Source organism: Nothobranchius furzeri, chromosome 4 (assembly GCF_043380555.1).
Source record: "Nothobranchius furzeri strain GRZ-AD chromosome 4, NfurGRZ-RIMD1, whole genome shotgun sequence".
NCBI classification, from domain to species: domain Eukaryota; kingdom Metazoa; phylum Chordata; class Actinopteri; order Cyprinodontiformes; family Nothobranchiidae; genus Nothobranchius; species Nothobranchius furzeri.
Window position 1 is genome coordinate 59,011,976 of NC_091744.1, and position 14,570 is coordinate 59,026,545.

The 14,570-nt window shown below is 42.6% G+C and overlaps 1 protein-coding gene across 1 annotated transcript; it reads right to left on the reverse strand.

The window, feature by feature from the left end:
* Window positions 1–37: 37 nt before the first annotated feature.
* On the reverse strand, window positions 38–11,383 carry syt18b (synaptotagmin XVIIIb). The gene is made up of 5 exons (XM_054733586.2): window positions 10,912–11,383; window positions 4,277–5,277; window positions 3,062–3,221; window positions 1,668–1,831; window positions 38–1,582 (listed from the first exon to the last, which is right to left on the reverse strand). The coding sequence occupies exons 1-5, from the start codon at window positions 11,054–11,056 to the stop codon at window positions 1,409–1,411; spliced, it is 1,644 nt and encodes a 547-aa protein (XP_054589561.1). The 5' UTR covers window positions 11,057–11,383; the 3' UTR covers window positions 38–1,408.
* Window positions 11,384–14,570: the final 3,187 nt, after the last annotated feature.

The window sequence follows — 14,570 nt, forward strand, 5'->3', positions numbered from 1 at the left end:
GTATCTAAATAAAAACCAAAGTGCTAAATTCAATAACTTGCATCACTTTTCCTGATTTTTCTGGGATATAAACATCAGAAAGTTGCAAAAATAAACCACCTATTAAAATTGTTTGATGCCATCATTCATCCATTCTCTCCGGCGCTGGGTCGCGGGGGCAGTAGCCTAATTTATTCTTCTCCATGAGCTCCGCCAGGGAAAGAAACGCACGCACGGCCAGAGACAATTTGCCCTCATACTTCTCCGTCTCCCGGGGAGTGTTGCAAAGCAAATTCCCGCCAGGACAACAGAGGGCGTAGCGCTGTTCTGGGGTATCCTGTCATAGATCTGGTCCAAGACAGTGCATTTATATAGTGCTTTTTATTTTTATTTTTGTATTTAAGAGACTTTTTAACACGGACAAATTTGTCCCTCATTCTCCTCCACCTCATCATGCACTCACCACCCCTAAACCTACATTTCACATCATTTCCGTCCACTGTGCTGCACACATTTTCACTCCTCCAGTCACAGGGGAATAAAACGTTAATATTTTTAGAGTTTTTTCCATGAGGTATTCTTCAAGCTTCTCCATGTCTGCCGCTAGATAGCCTCGGCTCTCTTTATGTTTTTGAAGGCGCAATGGCGGCCCTGTAGATGACAGCAGCGTCCTGACCAATCACAAGCTTGCGTTCTCCATCTCGATGGATGGATGTTTAGTAAAGGGAGCTCGACTCCGTCCGTCCTTGCAAGCCTGCCGGAGAGCCATCGCAAGGACGAATAATGGTGTTGTGTGTGTCTGTCCCAACGCAGAGGGACAGAGCCTATAAATTAGGCTTTAGGAGGGAGGCTTACACTTCCCTCTCCCCAGCCAATAGGCCAGCTCCTCCGGGGGTATCCAAAGGCGTTCCTTGGCCAGCTGAGAGAAACAGTCCCTCCAGCGTGTCCTGGGTCTTCCTTTAGGTCTTGGTTTTGGACGTGCCTGGAAAGCCTCACCAGGGAGGCATCCTAACCAGATGCCTGAGCAACTTCATCTAGCTCCTCTCAATGTGGAGGAGCAGCGGGTCTACTCTGAGCCCCTCCCAGAAGAACGTGCTTCTCCCCCTATCTCTAAGGGAGAGCCCTGCCAACCTGCGGAGAAAACTAATTTTATTTTAGACTCTGAAACCTCACAGTCAGCATGAAGTATTTTCAAAGAGTGCTAATTAAAAACTAAAATCATCTCATGTTAAAAAAAGACAAATATGGCTGCTTGAAAATGAAAAATAATTAAAAGGTAATTTATTTTTAATACACCTTCATTCTTATAACATGACGATTCATTTAAGGATGTATTTCCTGATTTTAGGACTTCTTTCATTGTTTCCTGATGTGTGAAACACTGACTTTGAAAGAAGATAGTAAGTGCAACACTTTGTGATTTCATTGGTTATAACACTTTTGCAGCACCGACATGTTGAAGTGTCTCTGGTTGAATGATGTGCCAGCGTGCACGCTCCACCTGCAGGCTGCACATGTCCATCCAATGATTACGTCCTGCATCTGCAGCATCTGCACCGATCCGCACTCGACCAACAGCTGTGCTATCTGAGCATGCATGACACTGTTTCCACCAAAAAAAAAGGAGAGGGTTAGTATTGTCACAGTGGATCCAAGTCTGTTAAAAACTGTCAGAGACTCTGAGATACCTGCATGATTACAAACTCAAACAGGACTGGCAGCTGATGGATGTCCCCTGGAGGCAGCTTAAACAGGAAGGATGTTTTATTCCAAACGGTGCAGGATTCTCGTGTTGTTTCTCTGCTGCTGATCAAAACTCCCTCGTTGTGCAGGTTTATAATCACCTGGTAATCTTTAAACAGATGCACAAACAACATCAGAGGGTTGTAACACATTTATACACAAAAAACTGAAGTTCAAATGCAAATTGAACTGCAAATTTGGATTCTCATGTCAGTTCTCTTGTTCGCTCTTCCTTCTTCCATCTCAGGAACATTGCTAAACTGAGTCCCATTCTGTCCCGCTCTGAACTTGAGACAGTTCTCCACTCCTTCATCTCCTCACGCTTAGACTACTGTAACTCTCTTTTCACGTGTCTGAGCAGAACCTCCCTGAACCGTCTACAGGTGGTTCAAAATGCCTGTGTATGTGTACGTACGTGTATGTGTTTGGGGGAGGGTACAATGGAACTTTGTCCCCCCCCCCCCCCCCAGTTTTAAAATCCTATCTGCGCCCCTGGTTCAGGCTGGTTTTTGTATGAACTTCTTCAACCACTCTCTCTTTATTCTGCTCTCTCCACCTATTCCACCTTCCTCAGGATCCACTGATTTCCCTCTTTCCTATTCACTCTCTCTTTCTTAACATTTTTTAAAATCACAATTGTCTATTTTTTGCTCATTTTAAATATATTTTTAACCATTTTCTAAATTCTTTTTTATATTTTTACATTTTTTGTTTTTGTGAAGCACCTCGTGATTTTTATCTTGAGAGGCACTTTAGAAATGATTTCTTCTTCTTCTTCTTCTTCTTCTTCAAATACAACCCAAAAAAAAACTGCACTGACAATAATTGTATGACGCATTTAGAGTCACCAGTTAACCTAAACATGTGTTTTATGTGTAGGAGGAAATCAGAGCACCTGGGGGGAACCCATGCATGCATCCATGCATGAGTAGAACACGGGAACCTCACTCAGAAAGCTGCAGCCTGAGTACTGAACTTGTAACCTCACTGTTGTGTAAAACCCGGTGGTTCTGGATAAAAGCTGGGGTCTGCTATGGTAAAAATAATTCAAAGATAGGCAGACCAAACAAAGATTAGATTTATCAGAGTTTCTGTGGAGGCTGGGACATTTTCCTGCAGATTTTAAATAGTAAAGGATTAAACTACGACCTCATTGTTAAAAAGGGATGATCTCCTGCAGCGTTGGACTTCTGTGAGACATCAAATAATCCCCTAAATATTAAAAGCAAACTTAGGGAATTACTTTACCTCTGGCCCTGATAAGTATAAATAATTTCTCTTTACACAGTCGCATTATGTTTGAATTTGTCCTATTAAAGAGATTCTAAAAAGTTGTTACCTGCTGCCATCTGTGTGTGAACAAGCTTTTGGAGGTTTTCAGCTCTGAGGACCGTGACTTTGATGCAATGGGTCAGAGCCTGATACTGAAGCCCAATGAAGATCTGTGGAGGACAGCTGGACCCCCTCAGTACATCCTGGGAGGTCTGACTTTGCAGTGACTGGAAAAAGGTTCAAAGGCCAGAAAATTATTCTCAGTTAACAAGACAGGAAAGTTGACGCTGTTCTCCTCAAAGCTTAACATAAAACAAACTTCTGAGAACTTCTCTTCTTTTTCCGTTCATATTGGGACCCTCTAAGATTGTCCTTCTTGGCCATAGGATCTCTAGTTTTGTTGTTCTGTAACATAAATAGTGTAAAAAAATGTTGTGTCTTTTATAGGTTAATTTTGGCCATTTTAGTTTTTGGGTGTCAGAATAATTAATTACTACTTCTAATTCTTCTACTTCCATACCATGGGTCCCCCAGCTACCCAAAAAAGATGAATGGGAGTCTATGACAGGATGAAAGTTCTTATGTAATCCTGTGTGATATGTGACATGGATTTAACACAATGTCTGTGAATTTTAAAGACGGATCTTGATGTTTGATTCGACAGGCGACAAAAGTAGCTCTAAGTTTTGTGTGAAAGACACATCTCACTAAGGTGATATCATCGAACTGCACAAGGAGAAGAAAATGTCTGAGTTAAGTGAGCTTCCAATCCTTTCAGGACAAAAGGAACATTAAATGTGAGGGAAACTGCTATAAATGTGGTAAGTAGCAGCTACGCTAGGGGATAAGAGGTTTAATTATCAATTAATAGGGGCTGCTGCCTATCTCCAGCGGTCAATGGGCAATCAGGCGGGGTACACCCTGGACAGAGAGCCAGTCCATCGCAGGGCCACACAGAGACACACAGGACAAGCAATCATGCACACACACCTAAGGATAATTTAGACAGACCAATCAACCTAACAGTCATGTTTTTGGACTGTGGGAGGAAGCCGAGTACCCGGAGAGAACCCACGCATGCACAGGGAGAACATGCAAACTCCATGCAGAGAGATCGCAGGCTGGGAAGCGAACTCAGGATCTTCTTGCTGCAAGGCAACAGTTCTAACCACTGCGCAGCCCTCGAGCAAGTATCCATTGCCTTATAAATGTTGGTAACAACGAAATCTGAAGGACATTTTGCCGTGATCCAGACATCATTCAAACCATTTCTCACAGATACCTTTTCAGTGTTCACTTTGTTTGCAGTAAGTTCTTTCACGAGGATCAATGGATGCTCTTTTCTCCAGTCTCTTCCTTCACATTTGAACTCCACCTCACCCAGAGCGCAGCCGTCTGTGCTCTGTGTGTTGTCCTCATAAACAGCTAACCGTAGTTCACAGCTTGGGATCTCGCTCACAGAGCTCACGTTAAAAACCAGCACCAAGCTGAGCGACTCAGGGCTTAGGCTTCTCCGAGTTGTGGCTGGAGTCGGACATTCATGCAGGGGTGGCAGACTTCCCAGCACAGTAACATCCTCCAATCCCTGAGGCCTCCCAGTGAGGTTTAAGACAGTGACTGTTAAAGTATGCTGCTCCAGACAGAGGGCCATGGTAAAATGGAGGCAGGGTTTAAATGAAAACAGCTGTTTGCAGTTTGCATTGGAGCCGTAGTTCAGTTGAGCCATAGGGATTAGATTTCCAGGCATTAATGAGGAGTTGATGGTGAGTCTGCTGTGTTCATTGTAGGATTTATTGTCACCTGTGACACTGCTGTGCCTTTGCATGGCCTTACATGTTCTAGTCAACATCCCCAGTTTGGGCAGTGAGGGAAGCGAAGGCAGCGAAGCACGGCTGGGATGCATGGGTTTGTAGAGGGGTGCTGTTTGCAGAGGGGAGCTGAGGCGGCGAACGGAGAAATAAGTTGTTCTCTGATTATGATCTTGATCAGAAAATGGCTGAGAGACTATTTCACTCTGAGACGGGGCTGGGCTGGTGAAGGTGGAGGGGTACTCCAGCAGGTCTCCATCTAGCTCCTCGTACAGCTGCCTGGATGCAGCGGTAGCTCCTGAAGGACGTCGGCTACGAGCAGAGTTCAACGGCTCAACAGCAGGCAGGGCTGATGGGACCGGAGCTTTGTCTTTTCCTGAGCACAAGTCACTTTTCTTCCAGCACATGATGCATCCCAGAATCAAAGTCAGACAAAATATGATCAGTCCGACCAAAAGAAGAACCTGAAGGTGAACTGCAGAAATAAAACGGAGAACAACAGTTTAGACTTCTTGTGGTTTTGATTTAAAGTTAAACAAATCTTCTATTAAATTCAAGGCTACACATTATTACATGGGCAGTCGTAGCTCAGGAGGTAGAGCGGTTTGTCCAGTAATTGGAAGGTTGCATGTTCAATCCCAGTTCCTGCCAGAGAATGCTGCTATTGTCTCCTTGGGCAAGACACCTCACCCACCAGCCCACGCCTCTGTTCACTGTGCCCCAGGGCAGCTGTGGCTACATCATCACCAATGTGTGAATGGGTGAATGTGTTGTGAAGTACCTTGGGGGTTGTAGAGCCCTAAGAAGGCACTGTACAAATACAGGCCATTTACCATTAGTACCTTTAGAAAATCTCATCATGTAGTAAAAGTATTAAATTCTGGACCTGGAGGGCCGGTATCAGCACGTTTTAGTTTTAACTCTGTTTCAACACACCAGATTTCAATCATCAGGTGATTAACAGGCTTCTGCAGGGCCTGATGAGCTGCTGTACAGGTGATTCAACCACTGAAACAAGCATGTTGGAGCAGAGAAGCCACTCAAACGTGATGTACACCGGCCCTCCAGGACTGGAATTGAGTACCCCTGTGTTAGACTGATGAAATTTAAAGGCACAGTGCAACTTTTTATATTTTTAAACAATCTTCTTGAGAGAGTATGTGTTAAAATGGTAGATGAAATGTCACTGAGACCCCCTCTGACCTCTGTGGCCAGATTTATGCACTTGCAACTTCAGAGAAAAGGTGCTCAGTCCCTGTTGGACTTAAAAGCTGAGCTGACATGCCCGGCACTGCAGTCTGCTTCCAGCACGTTCCCGGCATGTTTTAAATCATGAAGACAGCTGATTTGTTTGATTTAGTGATGAATCACTCCTGTAGAAACTAATGAGGACTGAGGAGACATTACAGCATTTAGATTAAGGTGTTTAAAAGACAAACTGACGAACAACAGGAGACAAATTTCACTTTTGCTTTCACTAACAGACACTAGGAGGTGCTAAAACTAAGCCAAAATTGCTTAGTATCCCTAGTAAAATAAAAAGTATCACTTGTAAAAGTGGGTCATGAAAGTGTAAAGGGTTAATTTTACATCTATTTAATGAACCATAAGATGTGAGATTTCATAGTAAATATCAAATCAATCTTATGGACCTTTGGGTACTTTTAACCAGAAGATTGGAACTTTTAATTGCAGGGATTATGTAACACTTCGTATTAACTGAGAGACAAGAGAAGAGAGAGTCACCTTTAAAACATTTAAGAAGATTTATTTCTAAACAATTTTAAACAAGACTAACTCTAAACTCTAAGTGAATGGATGGATCTTGGTGTGAATGAAATGTGAGATGAATGGTGTATGTGTGAGTGATGTTGTCATCAGAACTCTCGTATCCGGAGAAGCAAGTCTGAGTGATGAAGTGATGTTTTGCGCTTAAGCTATGATCGGAGTTCCGTAAACACATGAGACGCCATGTTGTCGCTCCACACATACCCTTCAGGATGAGACCTCCGTACAGATCCAGAATGCCAGGTCCCCTTAACCCCCCCTTTCGGTACCAGAGCCGATGAAACAGCGTCAGCAGTACGACAGACTAGTCTTTGGATTGTCTCCAGGTAAAAAGCGACAGTTGGTTGACAGCGTCAGATGGACCCGGAGGGTCAGTGAGTTCAGCTTTTATTCTGAAGGGAACCGTTGCTTGGTTGGTAAAATGCAACAGATTTTATCCAGCTTGTTGGTTCTTTGCTTATAAAGGAAGTCTGGGTGGCCGGTCCGATACTCCTCTTAGCATGCAGTGAACTGATCTAAGATGGCGTGGGGACTGGTTTTATTAATCTGGATGTTTTGATTTATGGTCGAATCAAAGTTGGACAGATTTATAAACACCACAGAGACTATGCCATGCTTTAGAAAAGAAGGCTCTGATTGGATGAGTAAAAGCAATGTGTCATGCGTTTACATTACGTGTCGTCAGAATGTCTAGTGCAGCTAGACTAAAGTCATATCACTCATTAAACATACTAATTATAACATTGTCATTTCACAGATTGGTCCACATCTTATTACTGACTAACACTTTGTTTGATTAGCTTTATTAAAAATAGAGTTCTTTGATTTGTTAAAAGGACAGGGTCCTTTGTCTTCATTCTTCTCTTGGGCTGGAAAGGAAAACAGTTTAGAAGCAAATGCATGAGACCTTGAACAATATCTCATGCAGATTAGTTCTTGCTGAGGAGAGGGGGGAAATTACTTTTAGGTGGAAAACAGTCATTTCATTCCGTTACAAAAGAGTACAACAGAATATTTGCAACAGAATGACGGAGAGAGAAGAATCAAGTTGCTGCAAAAGTTCTGCTGTAGTTCAGGTCCATAAGAAACCTGTGCAAACATCTGGATCAAAGCAAGTCTGCGGAACCAAATACTCCATGCCAATGTGAGAGAAAGATGAGAACATCAGTCCATCTTCTGCCTGCTTTAGGTTAAAACTTATTGGCAAACCCCAAAATGACCTGGGGACTAATGTCACAAGCTCATCGTTTTCCTGTTTTTACTCATTCAAAGAAGTGGTGTCCTGTCTTGATCCCAGAGGGTCACCATCCTGATCTTTTAGACATTTCTCTGCAACAGCTGGTTTGATTAATAGGGGCCTCATTTATCAAGCTTGCTTACTCACAAAACGGGGTCGGAAAACTGCGTAAGCAACTTACCACGCAAACTTTGGGATTTATGGAAGAAAACTTAGCGGAAAAATGTGCGCAACTTTAAGTTGACTAAGGACCTGGCTATCACCTACTTGTACTGCTTCGTTTTCACACAGAACAAGACCCCAACATGCACACACAAACACGCGTGTGCATGCGCACACACACACACACACACACACACACACACACACACACACACACACACACACACACACATGCACGCACACTCACACGCGCGCGCGTGTGTGTGCACACACACACAGCCTGAAACATCGAATACGGAATGCAGAATATCAGCAGGGGGACAGACTGTCATGCGTCTGTGAGTGTGTTTACATTCAGCCAGTAACCCTTTTAAAACCCGAATATTCACAGTGACTACGTTTACATGCAGCCAATATCCGGGTTATGATCGGGTTAAGGTCGGTATTCGGGTTTGTGAGTTGATCATAATAACTCGTTTACAAGCATAAATAGAAAGAGTTACCCCTAACTTGCATAACCCGATTTAAATGTGGACGTTGGGGTAGCGCCAGGATGTATGGACTACGTCCAGACGCAATATGCGTCATTTCCGGTTCTTCTTGTTCCGGTATCCGTGAAAACAACAACATGTTTCCCAGTTCGGAAGAGATAGCGACCGCGTTTGCTTGAGCTTTAGTTTCCTCGTCACTCCAAAAGTGTGGTGCTGTGCCGTGACTCGCCATGTTGCTCCCAACTTGTTGTTTACTTCCGGAGTTCTGGCGCATACAAGACGTCTCGCTACTCAAAAGACCAAGATTCCTTGCGAACAGAGCATGCACAGAACACATGCTTTGATGGGGATATCCCGGTATGCGTTTACAGGACCAAACATTCGGGTTAGAAAAGGGTTACCCCAGGTGTAGTAACCGGGTTTTTAAAAACCCGGTTATGATAACTTATGAACATATCCGGGGTTTTGGCGGTGTTTACAAGGCCGTGCGAAACCGGGTAATTGTGAATATTCGGGGTTTTAAAGGGTTACTGGCTGCATGTAAACGCACTCAATAACCCGGTTCCACAGGTCCATGTAAACACCGCCAAAAATCCGGATATGTTCATAACCAGGTTTTTAAAAACCCGGTTACTACACCTGGGGTAACCCTTTTCTAACCCGAATGTTTGGTCGTGTAAACGCATATCGGGATATCCCCATCAAAGTGTGTGTTCTGCGCATGCTCTGTTCGCAAGGAACCTTGGTCTTTTGAGTAGCGAGACGTCTTGTATGCGCCAGAACTCCGGAAGTAAACAACAAGTTGGGAGCAACATGGCGAGTCGTGGCACAGCACCACACTTTTGGAGTGACAAGGAAACTAAAGCGCAAACAAACGCGGTCGCTATCTCTTCCGAACTGGGAAACATGTTGTTTTCACGGATACCGGAACAAGAAGAACCGGAAATGACGCATATTGCGTCTGGACGTAGTCCATACGTCCTGGCGCTACCCCAACGTCCGCATCTAAATCGGGTTATGCAAGTTAGGGGTAAATCTTTCTATTTGTGCTTGTAAAGGGGTTATTCTGATCAACTCAGAAACCCGAATACCGACCTTAACCCGATCATAACCCGGAAATTGGCTGCATGTAAACGTAGTCACTGACAGTGTGTGTCCTGTCACTGTGACCCAACTGATGATACGCCCTGGCTAGCTGTACAGGGGAGATCTCCGTTTGGCTGACTGGCTAGCGTGCGTGACTTTCACCCAAGAGTCTGGGGATCAAATCCTGATTGGATCATTTTTTTATATCCGCCACAGATCTCTGAAGAATTCACAACAGTGACGGCTTCAGCAACACTGTGCCATTCCATGGATTTTCTCTTATTTGTTTTGCAAAAGCACTTCCTTTCATTTCTCCACCTCACCCACAGGTACCTGAATTTCTGCTTCTGTGAAATTGCGCTTCCTTGATCTGCCTTGATCTACGGTCGCCATCGTCACTGGCGGAGCGCTGCAACAGCCAGTGTATATGCATGAGATCCACAAGGCACTTTGCATTGAACATTTATGGCAGTAATTGGGCGTGGTGAAGGTGGGATGTGACTAAAATGCAGCTAAGAAACATTCTCGTTAGTCTCCGATTTTTGAAGCAGAGATTGCGTGCAGCTGTGCGTACTCCATGTTTGATAGATCACAAACCTACTTGGCGTAAGTACCTTTTTTTGCTGAGCTTAAGTACGGTTTTAGTAAGGATTCTACGCAATGTTTGATAAATGAGACCCCTGGTCATTACCAGGATTCTGCAGAACTTCTGGACATACCATTCAGATATTCAACCATTAACTCAGGTGTACTGGAGCAAGAAAACATCTAAAACATGCAGGTTAGTACCATTTGAAGACAGGATTGTTCACCACTCCATATGAAATTCAAAAAAGCTTTATCTACCTAGCTGCATGACTGGATTACATGTCATATCTTGAACAGACTCGTGTAAATCGCTCATAAAGTAACAGTGAAATGTAATCATGTTCACAGAGAATAATATTCCTGAAATAATCCTGGCTGTCTGCAATATCCTTAAACCCATTATGATTGAAATGGAGGAGTCATCAAATCCTAGATCTGTCAGAAATGTGCAATAAATTGAGATGTTGACAATCCTCATCCTTTTTCCCACTTGAGTTATTGAAAGTTAAAGCAACGCTACAAGGAAACACTTGAACATACTTTGACATTTGCCTTGTGAAATTTGTGATTTTTTTTTTTGACTAATAAAGAATTTTACTAAGTCAAATGGTTTACTTGTAACCAGAAGCTTTGGTCTTTTGATGGTAGTTTCATTACTTTTTTGACGGATTTCATTTGAAAAGTTTACATTTAATTCTTGCGAAGACTCTCCTAAAGTTGATGTCATCAAGAAAAACCAGATTTAACCAAAGCATACCTTCCAGTTGTTTTGTGAAGAGGACCTGCACCAGGAGCCAGAAGAAGAGAAGGATCATGATGCCTTCGATCATGCCCTTGCAGCAGAAAAGCAGCACAGACTGCCAGAGAGGCTGGCCTGGGTACTCCTCATCATGGTAGGGCATGGTGCCAAGCGTACGAACAGGCTTCGCTCTAAAAAATCCAGCAGTTAAAGTCCAAATCTGTGGTGAAAAAGCATTTTGGCTCTCACTTTCTTTTTAATATTCACCAGTCTTAGAAAGTGGGCAAAAGTCATCGTTTCACACAAAAACATCTGTGAGCCACAACAGAAATAACAATCTGCTCCACACAAAATGTTTACAGATTTCAGAAAATAAGACAGAAGCATGTAGCACTTCTCACTGGCCGCAGATCTGGTTTCCTGAAAAAAAAATGGAAATCCCATTCAGACTCCCATCAGAGGACTGTGATGTCCTCATTTGCAGAGTGATCTGAGCAGGATTCCTCCTCCCCAGTGGGAGGGGATTGTCGGTGGAAATCTCCAGCTCATAATACATCTCTGTTCTGCAGCATCCCAGATGCCATCACTATAGGATAACTATCATGGCAGCAAATCCCCAGACCCATCCCCCTCCCTCATCCCCTGGGCGCACCAGCGAGGGAATGAGGGACCGCTGCTGCTGCAGCCAGAGGACCAAAGAACTTAAGACTTAATCAAAACTCAATACATTCTCCTTTTGTAATCTGATTTTGGTATAACAACAAACCTAATCTGATTTTAAACTAGTTCTTATTAAATTAAGTTGCAGGTAAACTCAGAGTGAAAATGATATTATACAGAGATTTTGAAAAGAAAAATCCAAATATCACTGATGGCAAGTATGGCATGCACTTGAGCTTTTAAGCTGCAGCAAATCTAATGACAGAATAAAATTCAACCGTTATTCTGACATTTACTGTTTTAAACTAAACTAAGACAATAAATATTGAGTACTAAAGTGACATTTTAGTGGAAATAAGCCATTACCATGTTACCAATCGATCCCTCCTCGTTGTACAGCCTCAGTTTGGAGAAACAGAGATCAGGTGTGAAGTGTCTCAAAACAGCATTGAAGCTGTGGTCCGTGATGTGGCAACATCAAGGAGACCATGGAGTTTGAAATTCAAACAGCCATAACTCCCGCTGCTCTCCCTCCCATTGTAGGAGCAGCTCGAGCAACGCCTCATACTGCACACGCACAAGTAGCGCTAATGTAGAGCCGCTGCAGCCACATGTTTTCGATATGCGGGATGAGTTAGCATTCAAGCTAGGCTGGTGTTCTAAGCTGACTGAGGCATCTGCATCACCCTGTAGTGCGTGCTAGGAACTGGGTCACATTCTCATTGGTTAGCAGCTCCCATTTGTGGTCAAAGATAGGCTCACAAAAATGATTCGCTTTGCTGTAGAGGCCAGAAAAGGAACTTAAGGGAAACATAAATGATGGGTTACTTACTTTGCATCAGAACGATGGCGGGTAGTAAAATTTAAGGAATATTTAAAGCTACTTTAGAATGTTTATATGTACCTCGCATTTAAAGGGATTCTAGGCAGTTTTTCTTGCCTTTAGCACCCCCTAGTGTCAGTTTTTTCTAAGTCCAAACAGACCGACCGGTGTCTGTACAGGATCTGCTCGGGTGCAGGATCGGCTCGGGGTCCTTCGACTGCCGATGACGTTTCATTACTGCAAATCTACTCGGCTTTCACACACACGTTTTGGAAAGACATCAGCAGTTTTGTAAATAAATTCTTGTTTATTAACACCTAAATGTTTTCTTTATAATTGTAATTTGTTAATAAAACACCATATCATATTTGTTTTGTAAAGAATTTGAAACTGCATAAAACCAACCTGGCCACAGGGGGCAACAAAAAATAGAACAGTTCTTATATGTGAAGCCATATCTGTTTGTATTAATGTGGAGCTCGTCTGTATATTTCCTTAGTTGTTATCTAAATACATTCTTTGACTAAATAGTGCTTGGTGTCTTTCAATAAAGTTCTTATATTTTATTTTGCACCATTTCATCAACATCAAGAGCTTTTGAGGGTCACCGTTTATCATTTGCTTATATTTTACATTTCCTTTAGAAATTCAAACATATTTTCTCCAAAAAGTGATGATTTTTGGACTACAGGACTACAACCGCTAAGACTACGACCGCAAATTTGTTCTGACCAATCAAAATCATAGCGTGATAACGTCACTTCCATAAGCTTCATGTTCAGCCAATCAACTACTTTGACGTCATCGACAGTCGAAGGACCCCGAGCCGATCCTGTACCGACAACGGCAACTGTGAGGTTGCAAATGCGATATCCTGGCCACAGGGGGGGTGATAGGGGCTAGGTGACCTTCCATTAACCCTGTAAAGGGTCATTTTAGCACATACTGGCTCAGGAAAATGATTTAAAAATATAAAAAGGTCCCTTTAAGAGCCTAAAACATTTTCTCCCACATACCATCCTGATTGTTTTTTTTTTCACATATCAAAATTTATTTAAGAAATTGCATTTATACTTTTTGACATCTAATCTTGACCCTGCATCCGTTTTATTTAGTCATCTTTACACTGATGCTCCTTGATGATCTTGGGCCACACACAGGAGTTCCAATAAGGAGACAGATGTTTGTCACAAACACAGCAGCCAGATCTTTGAAATGTGACAAAAGCTGCTTACTTCCATGCTTTGTTCAAATATCTGAGCAGCATTACCGGACCGTTTAATTCCTGTTTTTACAACAGCCCATCTTTAATCTGAAGGGTTTAATAATGGAGTTGGAGTCTAATGTAAAAGCAAGGGTGTTGAAACATGAAACAAACTTACATGTACAAACCTGTGCTGCTAATGAACCTTCAGCATCTGAAAGATTAAGATAAAACATTTTCTCTCATATATTAGGTCAATGTTGATGCTTCTGACTCAAACCTCTCCCACCACGCCAAACAGCTTTTGATTAACCTCTTTCTCATCAAATTGTGAGAAGCAGAGTTGAAATGCAAAAGCAACTTACTCAGCAGTCAAAGTGGCTGTGGCAAACTTATTTATTTGCAAAGATATGTATTTGATTGTCCACATACAGATTATATCAGCACGGGGCTTCATGAACACATGCTGCATTCAGCATTGCATATATTTTAGTGGAATGAGGTAGCATTGTGTCAGTGTTCATTAGACCAGAGCTGGAGGTCACCAATGTTACATTCTCTGCGTTTATACAAATATAACAGTAATATATTATGAGACAGACTGAGGAAACCTACCAACAGGGGAAGTCAATGAGGTAAATGTTGCATCAGTTCTATATAAGTGTTCCCTGCAATAACATAGTCAACAACGTTCACAAACCAAAATTATTAAATAAAAAACAAATGTAAAATAACCCAAACTACTTTGTGCCTTTAGGACGTGGTGTTTTTCTGTGGAAACTACATTTTCCCTGAATTCTTCTATCAAAAGTAGAAAGTTTGAGCTCAAACTCAAGTTAAATCAAATAATGATCACAGGAAATAAAAAAGCATCAGAAAAGTGGTTTCGAAGCCATGACCCTGAGCTAAGGCGTTTTGGTTTTCATTAGCTGCTCTTGGGCAGCTACATTCTTCTACTGATGATCACACAGAAACACTAAGGAACGGTTG